The 13,548-nt window shown below is 38.0% G+C and overlaps 1 protein-coding gene across 1 annotated transcript in view; it reads right to left on the bottom strand.

Annotated features, from left to right (window-relative positions):
• FBXL18 (F-box and leucine rich repeat protein 18) overlaps nucleotides 1-12,638 on the bottom strand; it is a 908,463-nt gene extending 895,825 nt beyond the window's left edge. The window contains exon 1 of the mRNA XM_044089478.1: nucleotides 12,445-12,638. Coding sequence (XP_043945413.1) covers nucleotides 12,445-12,627 — 183 coding nt within the window. The 5' untranslated portion in view covers nucleotides 12,628-12,638. The remainder of the gene's footprint in view (nucleotides 1-12,444) is intronic.
• Between the last annotated feature and the right edge of the window lie 910 nt (nucleotides 12,639-13,548).

Genomic DNA, 13,548 nt, shown 5'->3' with positions numbered 1-13,548 from the left:
CATTTAAATATGAAAATATGTGAATGCCCTGCAACCTGCAATAAGGTATTAATGGTGCCAGACACTTTGTAAACATTCTAGGAGCTGTAGACACAGTCCAAAGGGTAAGACAGAAAACTGAACACACAAGTCAAACAGAAAAATCTTAAAAAAAAAATCTGAAGTCTTTGAGTGCTGAGATGTGACAATTAGCATCTTTTCAATCTACAGTACCAAAAAATGAGAGGTGGAATGAGGGTGGTAACAGAAACTGAAGGCTAAAGCATCTTGAACCTTGATGGGAAAGTTCAGCAAAGAAAGGTCTAGGACTGGTCTCCATGCTCCTAGTTTCCTTTGGCACCAGAAAGATTCCCAAATAAAATCCTTTAACTGCTTGTTCTGCGGAAATGGCTCTAGGTCCCACAGTGACAGCATTTGCTCCATGACTGGAGGAAACAGAGAAGTTTGGTTTGAGGAAAGGAGGAAGGAGCTCCCACTGCCAACTGTAATCTTGCTGAATGATTCTCAGCACCTATTTTTCCAAGGTTATCGGATGCCAATGAGGAAATGAAGATCTAAATGTTATACAAGAGTTAATGGGTTGCCAAGGTGTGAAGGGGAAAAAAACATTAAACTGCATACAGATGGCATGCCTTTATGGACTGCTATTAGCTCTGGGAGGCTTCACCTCCTTTTTTGAGCCTCCTTGTCACTGCTTTTTGAAATCTTGTTTGCTTTTACTTTGCTGTTATAAACACACACATGCCCACATACACACATGCCCGCACACACATACGCCAACACACACACACACACACACACACACACACACACACACACACACACACACACACACACACACACCCTGAAATGGAACAAAGAGTCCTATTAAACTTTGGAAAGGAGCATTGAAAAATCTACGTGACTCCCTGAATTAACTTCTCCTGAATCAAACGTTTTATAAACCTTAGCAAGAGATGCTAACCAATACCTCCCTATCAAGTGAAGAATTCAAGATTTCAGAGTTTCTTTTTCCCTGATAAATTTTGCGACTACAACCAAGCAAACCTTCTCATCACTGATCCAGCATCAGCAGAGTCACAAGAACATTTTCAGTGTGTGTTTGGTCACCTGTGAAACAGAAGCCATTAATGAATTCAGAAAGGTTTGTGATTAGCACTTAACTTCCTCATTTTTTTTCAAAAGAAGCACTCAGATATTTCTGACATGCGAATCTGACAATTTAGAATTCCAACGGCTTAAGTAAGAGAAGAATACACATTATTCTCAAATCTATTATATGCTTTTCCATCTTTGGAATAGGGTTAGCATTCACATTACTCTTGGTGACAGATGGTTTTGCCAGATAAATGACTGCAGGGTCTGACTTGGGATTACAAAATCAATATGTCAATACAAGGGAGCTTTATAATTCAGACTCTTAAGAGCAGGAAGTTGACTGTCAGGCATGCTACAGGCTGTCAAGAAAATCTCCTCAGATGCTTGTAAGACGGGAGGAACAGCTGCAGACTGAGGAAAATCCAGCTGCAATAAGTTACAATATTTCTTCTGGGATAACTAGCATTTCTCTTTCCTCTGAATGAAACAATTCTTTCATTCTGACTACAGTTTCAGGAAAAGATAACACTGTATGAGAGTAAGTTGAGTAAAAACTTTCTTCAGAATCAAATTCCCCTTCATGTGGCATAAGCATTGAATAAAAACAATCCCAGTCTAATTCCTGTCCTTCACACTGGGAGTCAGTATCTGAAAAAAGAGGGAAATAATTATCTTTTAAAACTCAGTGAGAAATCAGAAGTTAATTAATTAAAGGTACAAAATGTGAAACAGAAGACATATGCCTAACTTTCCGCTTTCTCTTCTGACAAGATTTCCCAGAAAAAGATTAAGCCAAAGATGGGACTTATGCCCAGGAATCAGACACCTTAGGTCAACTTCACGGTAAAGTATCATATGCTTCCTCCTCCAAAACTGACAAGAGTGGCCTTCCTTGCCCGAAGAGGACAACTCAGCAGTTGAACAGGAGGTGTCTAACTCCAGTCCTTAACAGCTTCTACAGCAGCAATGTCAGCAAGACTGAGACAATAAGCAATCCAATATCAACACATCTGTTTTATTTTTATTTATTTATCCTTTGTTGACCAGGTTAATCCTACTAAGCTAGTAGCCTCTTTTCAGGAGAGACCCAACGTAGTACTTATACTACTAAGGGAAATTTTGGCAAGGGCAGTGGGGTACTTCCCTACTCACTACAACACTTGAGGTGTGTGCTTCCATTGAGTGTGAAGTGTCCATTCCACTCCTAGCGCAGTGGTAGCTGGGAGAACAACATGCAAAAATGGGATCTGAAGAAAATGGAGTCGAGGTGGATTCTGACTCTGTAGAGATGTTTACTGCTGTAGAAGGAGAGTCATTAAAGAGGAAAGAAAAAGAGATTGGATAGAGGATTCAGAAGAAATCTTTCAGTGAGAGCTTTTCGAAGAGTCAAAAGGAGTGAAAGAAATAATTACAAGCCTCCAGTCGATAGGGTTGCAGGATGATATACTGGAGAACTTATTAGAATAAAGTGAACCAGAGGTGGGAAAAGAAGTATCGTGGGACGAAACAATAAAATTAAATAGAGTAGAAGAGCAGCAAAATAAATCATTTGCAGAGTCAGTAGGAATACAAAAGGAAGCAGAAGGGAGAAAAAGAAGATGGAAGAGTCAGAAAAGAAGACATATGTAGTAAGAATCCAAAGTAAAGAAAAGGTAGAAATGGATAGGTGTGAAATTTGGGACAAGATAGATGTGCCCTTAGGTGTAAAGGCACAGAAGTTAAGAACTTTTACTTTAATTAAAAAGAGACTTATTGTGATATTTTCTTTGAGACTGCTGAGACTACAGAAACTTTTTGAAAGAGTGTGGAGAGAGAGAGAAAAATATATATCCATGAAGTAAATACATTGTAAAGACTTTCTTCTGAGAAATGCAGAAAAAAGTTAAATATAATTCTGAACAGAAACTACGAGAGACTGCAAAAATATTTATTAAAGAACATCTGCAATGAAGTGAAGGACATTTCAAAAGATACTGATAACAGAGGACTTTGGACAGGATTTTGGGACTGTAATGTGATTTTGAGAATGGTAAAACTGTACATATTCCAAGTATGATTAATGTTGATGGACAGAGCTATTATTAAGCATTGGGACAACTGAGAACATTTTTTTCTGTGGAAAGGAAGGACACTTTGTAAATAACTGTGAAAAAAATAGGTCATTTATGTAGGGGAAACTGGTCATGATGCTAAAAATTATTAAAAAATGAGCGTTACAAGTGTAAGCAAACAGGATATATATGGATGGTTTGTGAGAAGGTGAGGAGATTAAAATTTGATGTTGAATAACAAAATGTAAATGAAAAAGAAATATTACAGCAAGAACAACAGAAAGAAAAAGGGAAAGCAGTGATATAAATCCAGGAGAGCATAGATAATACACATAAAGGGGAAGGGGAAAGGTAATGTGGAAGAGTAGTCAGTGATTAAGAGGACATAAATTGGAAAGGAGTTAAAAAGAAAAGTTTAGTTGGGAAAAGGGTTAAAGACGATTTCAGGAATTAGGAATGAAAGTTAAAAAGAAAGGAAATGGATAACCAAAACAATTTAATGTAGATTAAAAAATATGGCATATAATTTTTGAATTCTGTCTATTAATGTTAACAGTATTAAGAATATAGTCAGAAAAATTGAAGCAACAGAATAATATAATAAGTATAATGTAGATTTGATAGTATTAGAAAATATTAGAGTTTTAAATAAAGGAGAATGAAAACAAACATTATGGCCAAGTGGTATAATATGGAATTTGGGAAATGAAAATTGTTAAGGGATTGTTATATCGTACAGAAAAGGAATAAACATTTTGCATTATACATTAGTTATATTAGGAAGACTGATAGTAGTGGACTGTAGATGGGAAGGGAAAGTATATAAATTAACAGCAAAATATGCATATGTGCTATATAAAATAGGGAGAAATTTCTAGATATATTACATTACGTTATAGTAAATATAGATATAATAACATGAGTTTTTAATTGTGATTTATGACGTAAAAAGCAAAAATATAGAATAGTTAAGAAGGTAATGGATTGCAAAAAATGTGGAAATTCAGAATTATGGAATCTAAGTAAGAATATATATCAGAGAGGGAAATTTCAAACAGAAATAGATTTTCTTTTATCTAAAACTATGAAAACTGTAACAGAAAAATAAGTAGTAGAAATGGGGTTTTGGACCATTTAGCAATATGGATTGAAATAGATGAGAATAAAAAAATATGTTAAAATAGGTTCATAGGTTGGTACTAGGCTATCAGCCCTAGGGCCTATACAAGCCTAGCCATAACAATTCCCTGGCTATTTCTTCCCAGAATATTTATTTCCCTTAGTTCCGTCTAGCAGGGCAACTGACGTGATCCCCGGGGTGAATTTCCTATCTCCCATCCAATCCTCAAGGTTCCTTTTGAAGAGGGCCAAAGAGGCACTCAGCTTGACATGTATGGGCAGTCTATTCCAGAGTATGGGGAGTTTCCGGGTCAGGAACCTATCCCTCCAGCATGTTTTATTTATTGTGATGACCAGGTTTAGATCCCTGGAGCATGTGGCTCTGAGGGATTGGGGTTTCTTTACGTGGACCATGTCCAACAGCACTGGGTTTGACATGGCCTTGTATGTTAAGCAGAGATCACCTCTGAGTAGGCGATATGTGACAGAGTATAGCTGAAGTTTTTTTTAGACGGTCAGCATTGGGCATCTGCTTTAGGCCTGTGATTCCTTTAGTGAGGTATTTATGTGGCCTTTCCAGTTGTTGCAAATGTCTTGTGAGGTACATACCAAACTGGGCATTGTACCCTCTAATGAGGGATGACTACATTGGGACAATGGCCTCCTTTTTTCTGGATGAAAAGCCCTTAGTGATGAGGTGTGCCATATATAGAAGGGCTGTTGTGGCTATGTGGTTATCGAAAGTGAGACCACTGTCCACCTGTGTCCTTAAGTCCCTTATCACACTTTTGGTGTTTAGCGTACTGCCACGTATGTGCTAATTCATGGGTACATGTTTTTTCCCCAAAGGGGATAACTATACATTTCTTGGCATTGAGCTTGAGCCCATGGCTCTGGCACCAAGCATCTGTTTCTGTAAGGCCCTTTTGTAGAATATCCAAATCATTTAGGGATTCAATAATAGCTCCCAGTTTGCAGTCATCTGCGAACTTTGTTAGCCAGAGTACATTAGTGCTGGCCTGTACTTCAGAGAAGTAGATGCCAAACAAGAGCTGTCCCAGGACTGAACCCTGAGGTATTCTGCTTGTCACTTGTCTGGAGCTGGATTTTGAGTCGGCTACTTTTACAGTGTGGGTTCTGTCGGTAAGCCAGTTGGCAACCCACCGAGTGACGTAGGGATTAAAGCCCAGCTTAGTAAGTTTATCTATGATTCCAGAGTGGGGGATGGTGTTAAAGGCCTTGGTGAGGTCCAGATAGGCTGTGTGGACCACCTTACCCTCATCGACGGCTCTGGAGACTGACTCAAAGAAGTCAATCAGGTTGAGGAGACAAGATTGGCCCTTTACAAAACCAAACTGTGTGGGGTCCAGTGTTTGAAGGTTGCCGATGTCTTTGTTTATAAGTTCCATGATAATGCGTTCCATGGCTTTGCAGATCAGGCTCATCAGACTGATGGGATGATAGTTCCCGGGATCCAAGGTGGATCCCCCCCTTGTGGAGTGGGATAACTGTAGCTGTGCACCACTCATTGGGCATGAAGCCTGAGGTGAGGCTATGATTAAACATAGACAGTTAGGTGAGGTGCCAGTTCATTTTGTAGTTCATGTAATACACAGCCCGGGATGTCGTCTGGTCCCATGGATGCTGTATTCTTAGCTTTGGGGAGTGCATTTTTTACCTGTGTGGCCGTGAGTACAGGAATTTGGCAATCTTTTGGTATTGAGATGGGCCCTATAGGGGGTGAGAGGGGGTGATGTTTGCATTAAATCGATCTGCCAGGATACTGGAAATATCCTTGGGATCAGTATATTTAATGCCATTCTGTTGTAGCTCAGAGCATATTTGAGCATTGCCATTTAGGTTTTTGACAAAACTATAAAATGCCTTGTGGCTGTCCTTGGAATCTTTGGCAATTTTATTTTCATGACTAGCTTTGGAGGATTTCATGAGGGATTCTCAGCTTCTTACTGAGGCTGGTAAGGGAGCTTTTTGCATCCTGGGATTTTCCTCTTTTCTGCAACAATTTCTTCCTTCTGTTGTATAGTTTGTTTATGGTAGAGGACCACCAGATTGGGTTCCTTTTTTTGGAGAAGACAGTCTTGGTTCTGTTTGGAATGGCATGATTCATGTACGAGTGGATGTGCTCATACAGTGCCTTAGTGTAGGATTAAGCGGTTGAACTTCCAGTTCCCATCTGCATGGGTGTCATGAAGTTTGTCACTTCTGACTTGAGTAGCATGAAGTTGGCTTTGGAGAAGTTTTTTATGGAGGTTTCCCTACTGGGGGGTGGGATATGGACATCAAGGGTGATTAGCTTGTGGTCAGACCTGACCAACGAGGGGGTGACCACTGGTGTGGAGCATCGATCTCCCATTTTGGTAATGACCAGGTCTAGGATATTTGAACCCCTGGTGGTACTATGGATTAGTTGGTCTAGGGAGTTGGAATTTATGAATTCCAAGAACCGTTGGGCAAAGGTGTTTGTTTTCCCAATTAATGGCAGGGTAGTTGAAATCACCCAGTATTAGGGTGTTTGGTTGTATCTTAATAGTATCTAGTATGTTTAGAAAGGTATAGTGAGAATATTGGGGCATGGTGGGGAATCTGTAGCAAGCTACAATTTGGATTGCAGTCTCACCTAGTGTTAGTTGCACCTTTAGAATTTCAGATGTATTGTGTTGGGCAACTAGCCTGGAGGTGTGAATATCCTTGGTGAATATGGACACTCCTCCGCCTTTAGCGCTTTAGGGAAAGAGTTTAAGATCATTAATGAAAAAGAATGTAATAAGAACAATCAAGAAAATATAATAATATTATGGAAGGATCATTTAACAATGAGAATTTTTTATAAGAATTGGTCAAAATGGTGGACAGCATTTAAAGAGATAAACAAGAAAATGTATTTCACATGGTAGAATAAAAGAAGACAAGATAAAAAGGAATACAGAGAAATTCAGACTGTTTTAAAGAGTCTTGAGAGAATGAAACAGATTATTTATAAGACGAGAAGAGATGTATAAAAAAAAAAAAAAAATCAAGAAAAAATTAAAGATTTATTATACACACAAAAACATTTTACAGGGAAAGAAGGAAGACATATTGATTACATATTACATTATCGAAGTTTCAGTACTTCGAATACCATATGGTTGACACCATATGACTAAAGTACTAAAACTTTGAAAATGTAATTAAAAAAAAAAACAAACAAAAGTAACTGCTGTGAGTAGGGGGGCAAGCCCCCCTGCACCCCCCACATGGGGGCTGCGCCACCACCCCACCCCCCCCTACTTAAATATACCATCTCCGAGATTGCACTTTAATGGAGTTAAGGGCAGGAAAGGGAAGGTTTCCCTTTCCTATGCTGTAACGCGATCTCAGAGTTGGTATATTTAAGTAGCGGGGGATGTGGGGTTTGCAGGGGGGCTTGCCCCCCTGCCTACACCCTTCACTTTTTCTTTTTTTTTTTTTAATCATTTTTTATGAACATTTGAATATTTAATCATCCGATCATTAATGGTTGACCTTTAGTGATTCAAACGATTGAATATTCGATGTTCCAGTAGGAACCCAGAAGTATCACCATATTTAAGTACTAAAGTAAAATAAGAGTGGTATAATGAGAAAAATGAAAAACAATAATGGAAAATTTGAAAAAAGGGCAAATATAATGGATATTGTAGTTATGTATGTGGAAGAGATGGCAAGAAAAAAGGAATAAAAAGAAAAAGTTTGTGGAGGGTAAACGAGTTTTTATAAGAGATAAATAAAGAATTGAAACATAAAATTACAATAGCAGAGATGGACATTGCAATAAGAGTATAAATGTGGATACAGCAGTTGGACTGGATGGTACACGGTATCTAATATAGGAGAAATTAACAATGGCAAAAATAAATATTAATAAAAGTATTCAATGAGTGTTTAAATGATGGCATTAATTATGAAGAAATATGTGAGGGTGTGATGAGATTTATATGAAAAAAAGGAGAAAACAATAAAAGTAAAAATTGGAAGACTATAATTTTGAACAATTGTGATTATAAATTATCTATGAAAATAATACAGAAAAGATTAGAAAATAAGTTAAATCGTACAATAGAAGATGATGATTATGGGGTTAGAGGAAAAGGAATTCAAGAAGTATATTTTAATAATTAGGGAAATAGTAGACGATATTAAGAAAGGATAAACAGAAAAATTAAAAGTGGCTGATATAAACAAAGCATTTGACTCAAATCATGATATTTTATGGCAAATGACAGAATACAATTTTAGTATAATGATTACGAAAGTGATGTGAATCAGTATATAAAAATATTAAAATTAAAGTTCAAGTAAATGGTTGGTTAAGTGAAGACACAAAGATGAGAAGAGGTGTAAAACAGGGATGTCCAATGAGTACTATTTTATATATATTGGTTATGAACAGTGTGATAAAAGGACTAAATGAAGAACAGGAAAAATATACAAGAAACGGGAGTGAAATATTCTATTATGTCTTATGCCAATGATATAATATTAACAGCAAAAAGCGAAGAACACATGAAAAAAGTAGGAATTTATATAACAGGTTCATAGGTTCATACTAGGCTATCTGCCCTAGGGCATTTATAAGCCTAGCCAGAGTGTGTTTGGCTTTTGCCACCCATTTTAAATTAATTTTGCTATGCCTTTTTTGAGGTTAGTATACTGTGCCTCTGTCTAACAATGGCACAGAAGTGATAGCCGGGGTAAACCTACGATCTCCCATCCACTCATCAAGATTCCTCTTGAAGAGAGTCAATGTGGGACTCTGCCTAACTTAGACTGGGATTTTATTCCAGAGTGAAGGGAGCCTCTGGGTTATGAATCTGTCCCTCCAGCATGTCCTATTTATTTCAGTGCTGAGGTTCAAGTCTCGAGCGTAGCTCGATGGGATTTGGATTTTCTGAGGTGCAGCATGTCCATTAATTCCGGGTTGGACATGGCTTTATACGTCAGGCACAGATCGCCTCTGAGCAGGCGGTATGCCACTGAGTAGAGCTGGAGTTTCTTTAACCGGGCAGCATATGGCATCTGTTTGAGCCCTTTGATCCTCTTGGTGAGGTACTTTTGGGGTCTTTCCAGTTGCTGCAGGTGTCTGGTAAGGTACATCCCAAAAGGGCATTGTACTCAATTATGGGCCTGATGAGGGATGAGTAAAGAGGCACGATGACCTCCCTGATCTAGATGTGAATCCCTTCATGATTAGGTGGGCTATATAAAATGTTTTTCTAACCACTTTGGCCACGTGGTTGTCAAATGAGAGATTGCTATCAACTTGGGTCCCCAGGTCCCTAATGACTTCTTCTGTACTTAATGGATTACCACCTATGTGGTAATTTGTGGGCACTTTGTTTTTGCCAAAGGGGATGACTATACACGTTTTGGCGTTTAGCTTGAGGCCATGGCTCTGGCACCAGTTGTCTGTTTCTATGAGGCCCTTTTGGAGGATGCTTGTGTCGGCTGGAGAGTTGATTATGGTGCCCAGTTTGCAGTCATCTGCGAACTTGGTCAGCCACAGTCCTTCCGTGTTGGCCTGTACCGCCGAGAAATATATACCGAACAAGAGAGGTCCCAGGACTGAGCCTTGTGGGAGGCCACTTGTAACTGGTTTGGAGTCTGACATGGCTCCAGCAATTCTAACCATGTGGGTTCTGTCCTTGAGCCAGTTTGCAACCCATCTAGTGACATAGGGTTTATATTTAAGCTGGTGAGCTTATCTATAATGCCCGAGTGGGGTATTGTATCGAAGGCTTTTGCGAGGTCCAGGTAGGCTGTGTGGGCCACCTTCCCTCGCCAATGGCCTTGGTGACTGTTTCAAAGAAATCGACCAGGTTTAAGAGGCAGGATCTGCCCTTAACAAAGCCAAACTGGGTAGGATCCAGTGTCTGTAGGTCCCCAATATCTTTATTTATGAGGTCCATGATGATCCTTTCCATAGCTTTGCAGACCAAGCTAGTCAGGCTTATGGGGCGATAGTTACCAGGATCCGTTGAGGCACCACCTTTGTGGAGAGGGACCACTGTTGCTGTACGCCACTCTTTGGGTACATATCCTGTAGTAAGGTTAAGATTGAACAGTAGTTTTATGTTTGGGTTTAGCTCTTCTTGGAGTTCATGTAGGACGCAGCCCGGGACACCATCTGGTCCCATTGATGCTGTGTTTTTTGCTTTGGAGAGGGCGGCTCTTACCTGAGCATCTGAGATGTCAGGGGGGCAGCACTCTGTTGGGATAGATATTTGCCCTATAATAGACTAAAAGAAGTTGGATTAAGCTTTAATAAGGAAAAAATGTAAGGGCTTAGAAGGTGATAAACAATTGGAAGGGATACCATTTGGGAAAAAGATATCGGTGTTGATAATTGAATTTGAAGAGTATGATGTAATAAAGGAACGATGGGAGAAAATGTTGAGAGATTTAAAGGGACTCACCATTATGTGGAGTAGGTATAAAACTGTCATTAAATAAAAAAGTATACTTGATAAATATAATATGTTTGGGAAAATTATCATATTTAGCTACTGTGTACATGCTTCCAAGAGATATGAAAAAAGTTTATTGAAATTCTTTTTCAATTTATCTGGTGCTCTAGATTAAATCCAGTCAAAACGGGAGTTTTGTACATGGAAAAGGAGAAAGGGGGCTGAGTTTACTGAATCTGATAGTATATGGAACATTTTTAAATTTATATAAGGTCTTAAAATGGATACATGGAAAACAGAATAAGTTGGTGATATATACATTTAAAGACAAAATATAAATAAGAATGAGTTTAATTAAAATAAATAAAGGAGAGAAATAATTGATAAAATGAAGAAACAAGAATGGCTCAAGAAAATACAAAATTGTGGAAATTAAGGATAGAAATAATTGATGAAAAGACTGTTTATGAAAAATGTTGTACATTAAGATTTCTTATGGAGATTACACATTAAGTTACCAGTCAAGGGCAATATGTCTTATAAAAAAGTCAATGAAAGAATTTGTCAATATCGTGAGGAAGTAGAACCTGTTTTGACATGTAAAATAGTTAGAAAAAGTATGGGAAAAAATGAAAGTAAAATAGTTAAAGAATTGCCACGTTATAAGCAAGAAAATATGGACATAATTGAGTATGTTTTTTATGGACAGCATATTAAAGAATACGTCAACAATTTGGATAAAAAATATTTGGTATTATATGGACAATTTGGAATGAACAATTAAATGAAGTCATGTTCAATGGAAAATGGATCTTACAAATGTAATAAGGAAAAGTGGTGGTTATGGAGAAAACATTGGGGGTCTGTATGAATGTAAATATTTAGTAGTGATGAAGGAATATAGAATGAAATGTAAGCGTTTTGTAAATATTACTTGTTTATTTGACATTTGTTGACCGGGAGTGTCCGACTGAGCGAAAACCCTTTTTCAGTGGAGGCCGGGGGAGAAAAGCTCCACAATGGCATCATTAATTAATGACAGAGGATCAATAATAAAAAGTACATAAAAATGAATAAAATACATTATATACAATTATACTGTAAATAGTTGCACATAACTCCCTACTCTCTTTGATAGGTGCAGTGGGATCTTTTACATCTACCTGAGCTATCCACCAAAGGCAAGTGTGCTACCTGTTGTGCCACTGACACTGTTCCTCCCAGCAGTTTCTACATAATGATTAGGAGACTCCCAGAAAAGTACTGAGACTGGCTGATAGAAACCAATCTCAAGTGCTTAGGGGACACAGTAATAGGGTGCAGATGAAAATTCATGCTAATGTATAGCAATATCACTTCCAGGTTTAGCTTCTCATTCATTTCAGTGGAAAGCTACAGTGTAATATCTAGCTAGTACAATCATCCCACTCGAGTCCTGAGTAAGATAATTTTTTGTTAAATCTGTTTCATGCTAAGCTTTAAAATAAAAAAAAAAATACTGTAAAACTAGTTATTTCAGCAGCTGTGATTAAATTCTTATCTCACTACTGAGAAAAATCAGGACCAGTCACTAAACATTTAAATAACAATGGTATTTCACTTGCGATGCTACATAAACTTTGTGCTGGCAATCTGCATCTACTATACATGGTGAACCTGTTTCTGGTATTAGTATTGAAATACGCAAACATAATACACTTTTGCTATATTCACTCCAATTATAAAGTTACCTGATAGTTATTCTTCAGCTCAACTGTAGAAGTTAGGCTTTTGTCCACACACAGCATAGCAAACTTCTTACATACCCAGCGAACATTCAGGATCAGATCAGTGATGGGGACAAACCTTAGAATGTTTAATAACATTTCATCAGAGAATTCAGTCATGTCAACAGCACTGCTGTCCTCCTTCATTTCACTAACCATCTCCTAGAACAAAGATGAAAAGCAGAACAGTGACAGGGAAAAAAAAAAGTAAATGGTTTCCACTTGTAAAATCAAAGATTCACCACAAGAAGAAAACTAAATCAACAATCAGGATTCTGTCGGTACAGTTTTTGCATTCAAACTTATTTTCCTAACCAAACAATTTAGGAAAGATCCATCCTTTAAGCCATTAAGATCTATGATGCAGAGAATTTGGTGTGCCGAAAACAATCAAAAATAACATTTTTATGTCAATCAGGGTCTACAATAACAGAAATCCTAATGCACTTTAATAGTACACAGGAAAGGTACTGCAAAACTGAAAATGTATTAGCTTTGTACACGATGTAAAAACAGGAATGGAACACAGGGCTTAAAAGGAAACCTCAAGAATTTATTGCATGACTCCCATTTTATGCTAATTATCTAAACAATATACTAAATACAGTGCATGAACCAGTTCAATCCTCCTCCTGGGACTGTGGGCCTGTTGGAGTATAGGGCCCTACTGGCAGAGCTTTGTGCTCCTTGTTAAGTCACCCTATATCTAACCAGTCCAAAGGAATGAGGCTACATAAAAGGTGATCTAATATTTGAATCTCAGGATGATTCATTTAAGGAATCAAATTATTTCACACAGAAGATGGCCATCTAGTCCTATTCCTGCAGCTTAGCTTGAGAATTCTGTTTGCTGACAAATGCTTGGTTACTGGTTGAATCATGCAGCTCAGTCAGGCTCAAAACTAAAAAGATAAGCACAGCTGCTTTGCAGGTGCACCACCACCACCAAGACAAAAAGTGACAGTGGGGATACGATGCCATGCCATCTAAACATGAGAGAGACGCAGGATAGATAAGTATGGACAATACCTAGGCAGTGAAAACTGGCTCTTAAAGATGTGAAATGGC

Source organism: Protopterus annectens, chromosome 12.part0 (assembly GCF_019279795.1).
Source record: "Protopterus annectens isolate FY-2018-M chromosome 12.part0, PAN1.0, whole genome shotgun sequence".
Lineage (NCBI taxonomy): Eukaryota > Metazoa > Chordata > Ceratodontiformes > Protopteridae > Protopterus > Protopterus annectens.
This window is presented reverse-complemented; position numbering and strand designations above follow the sequence as displayed.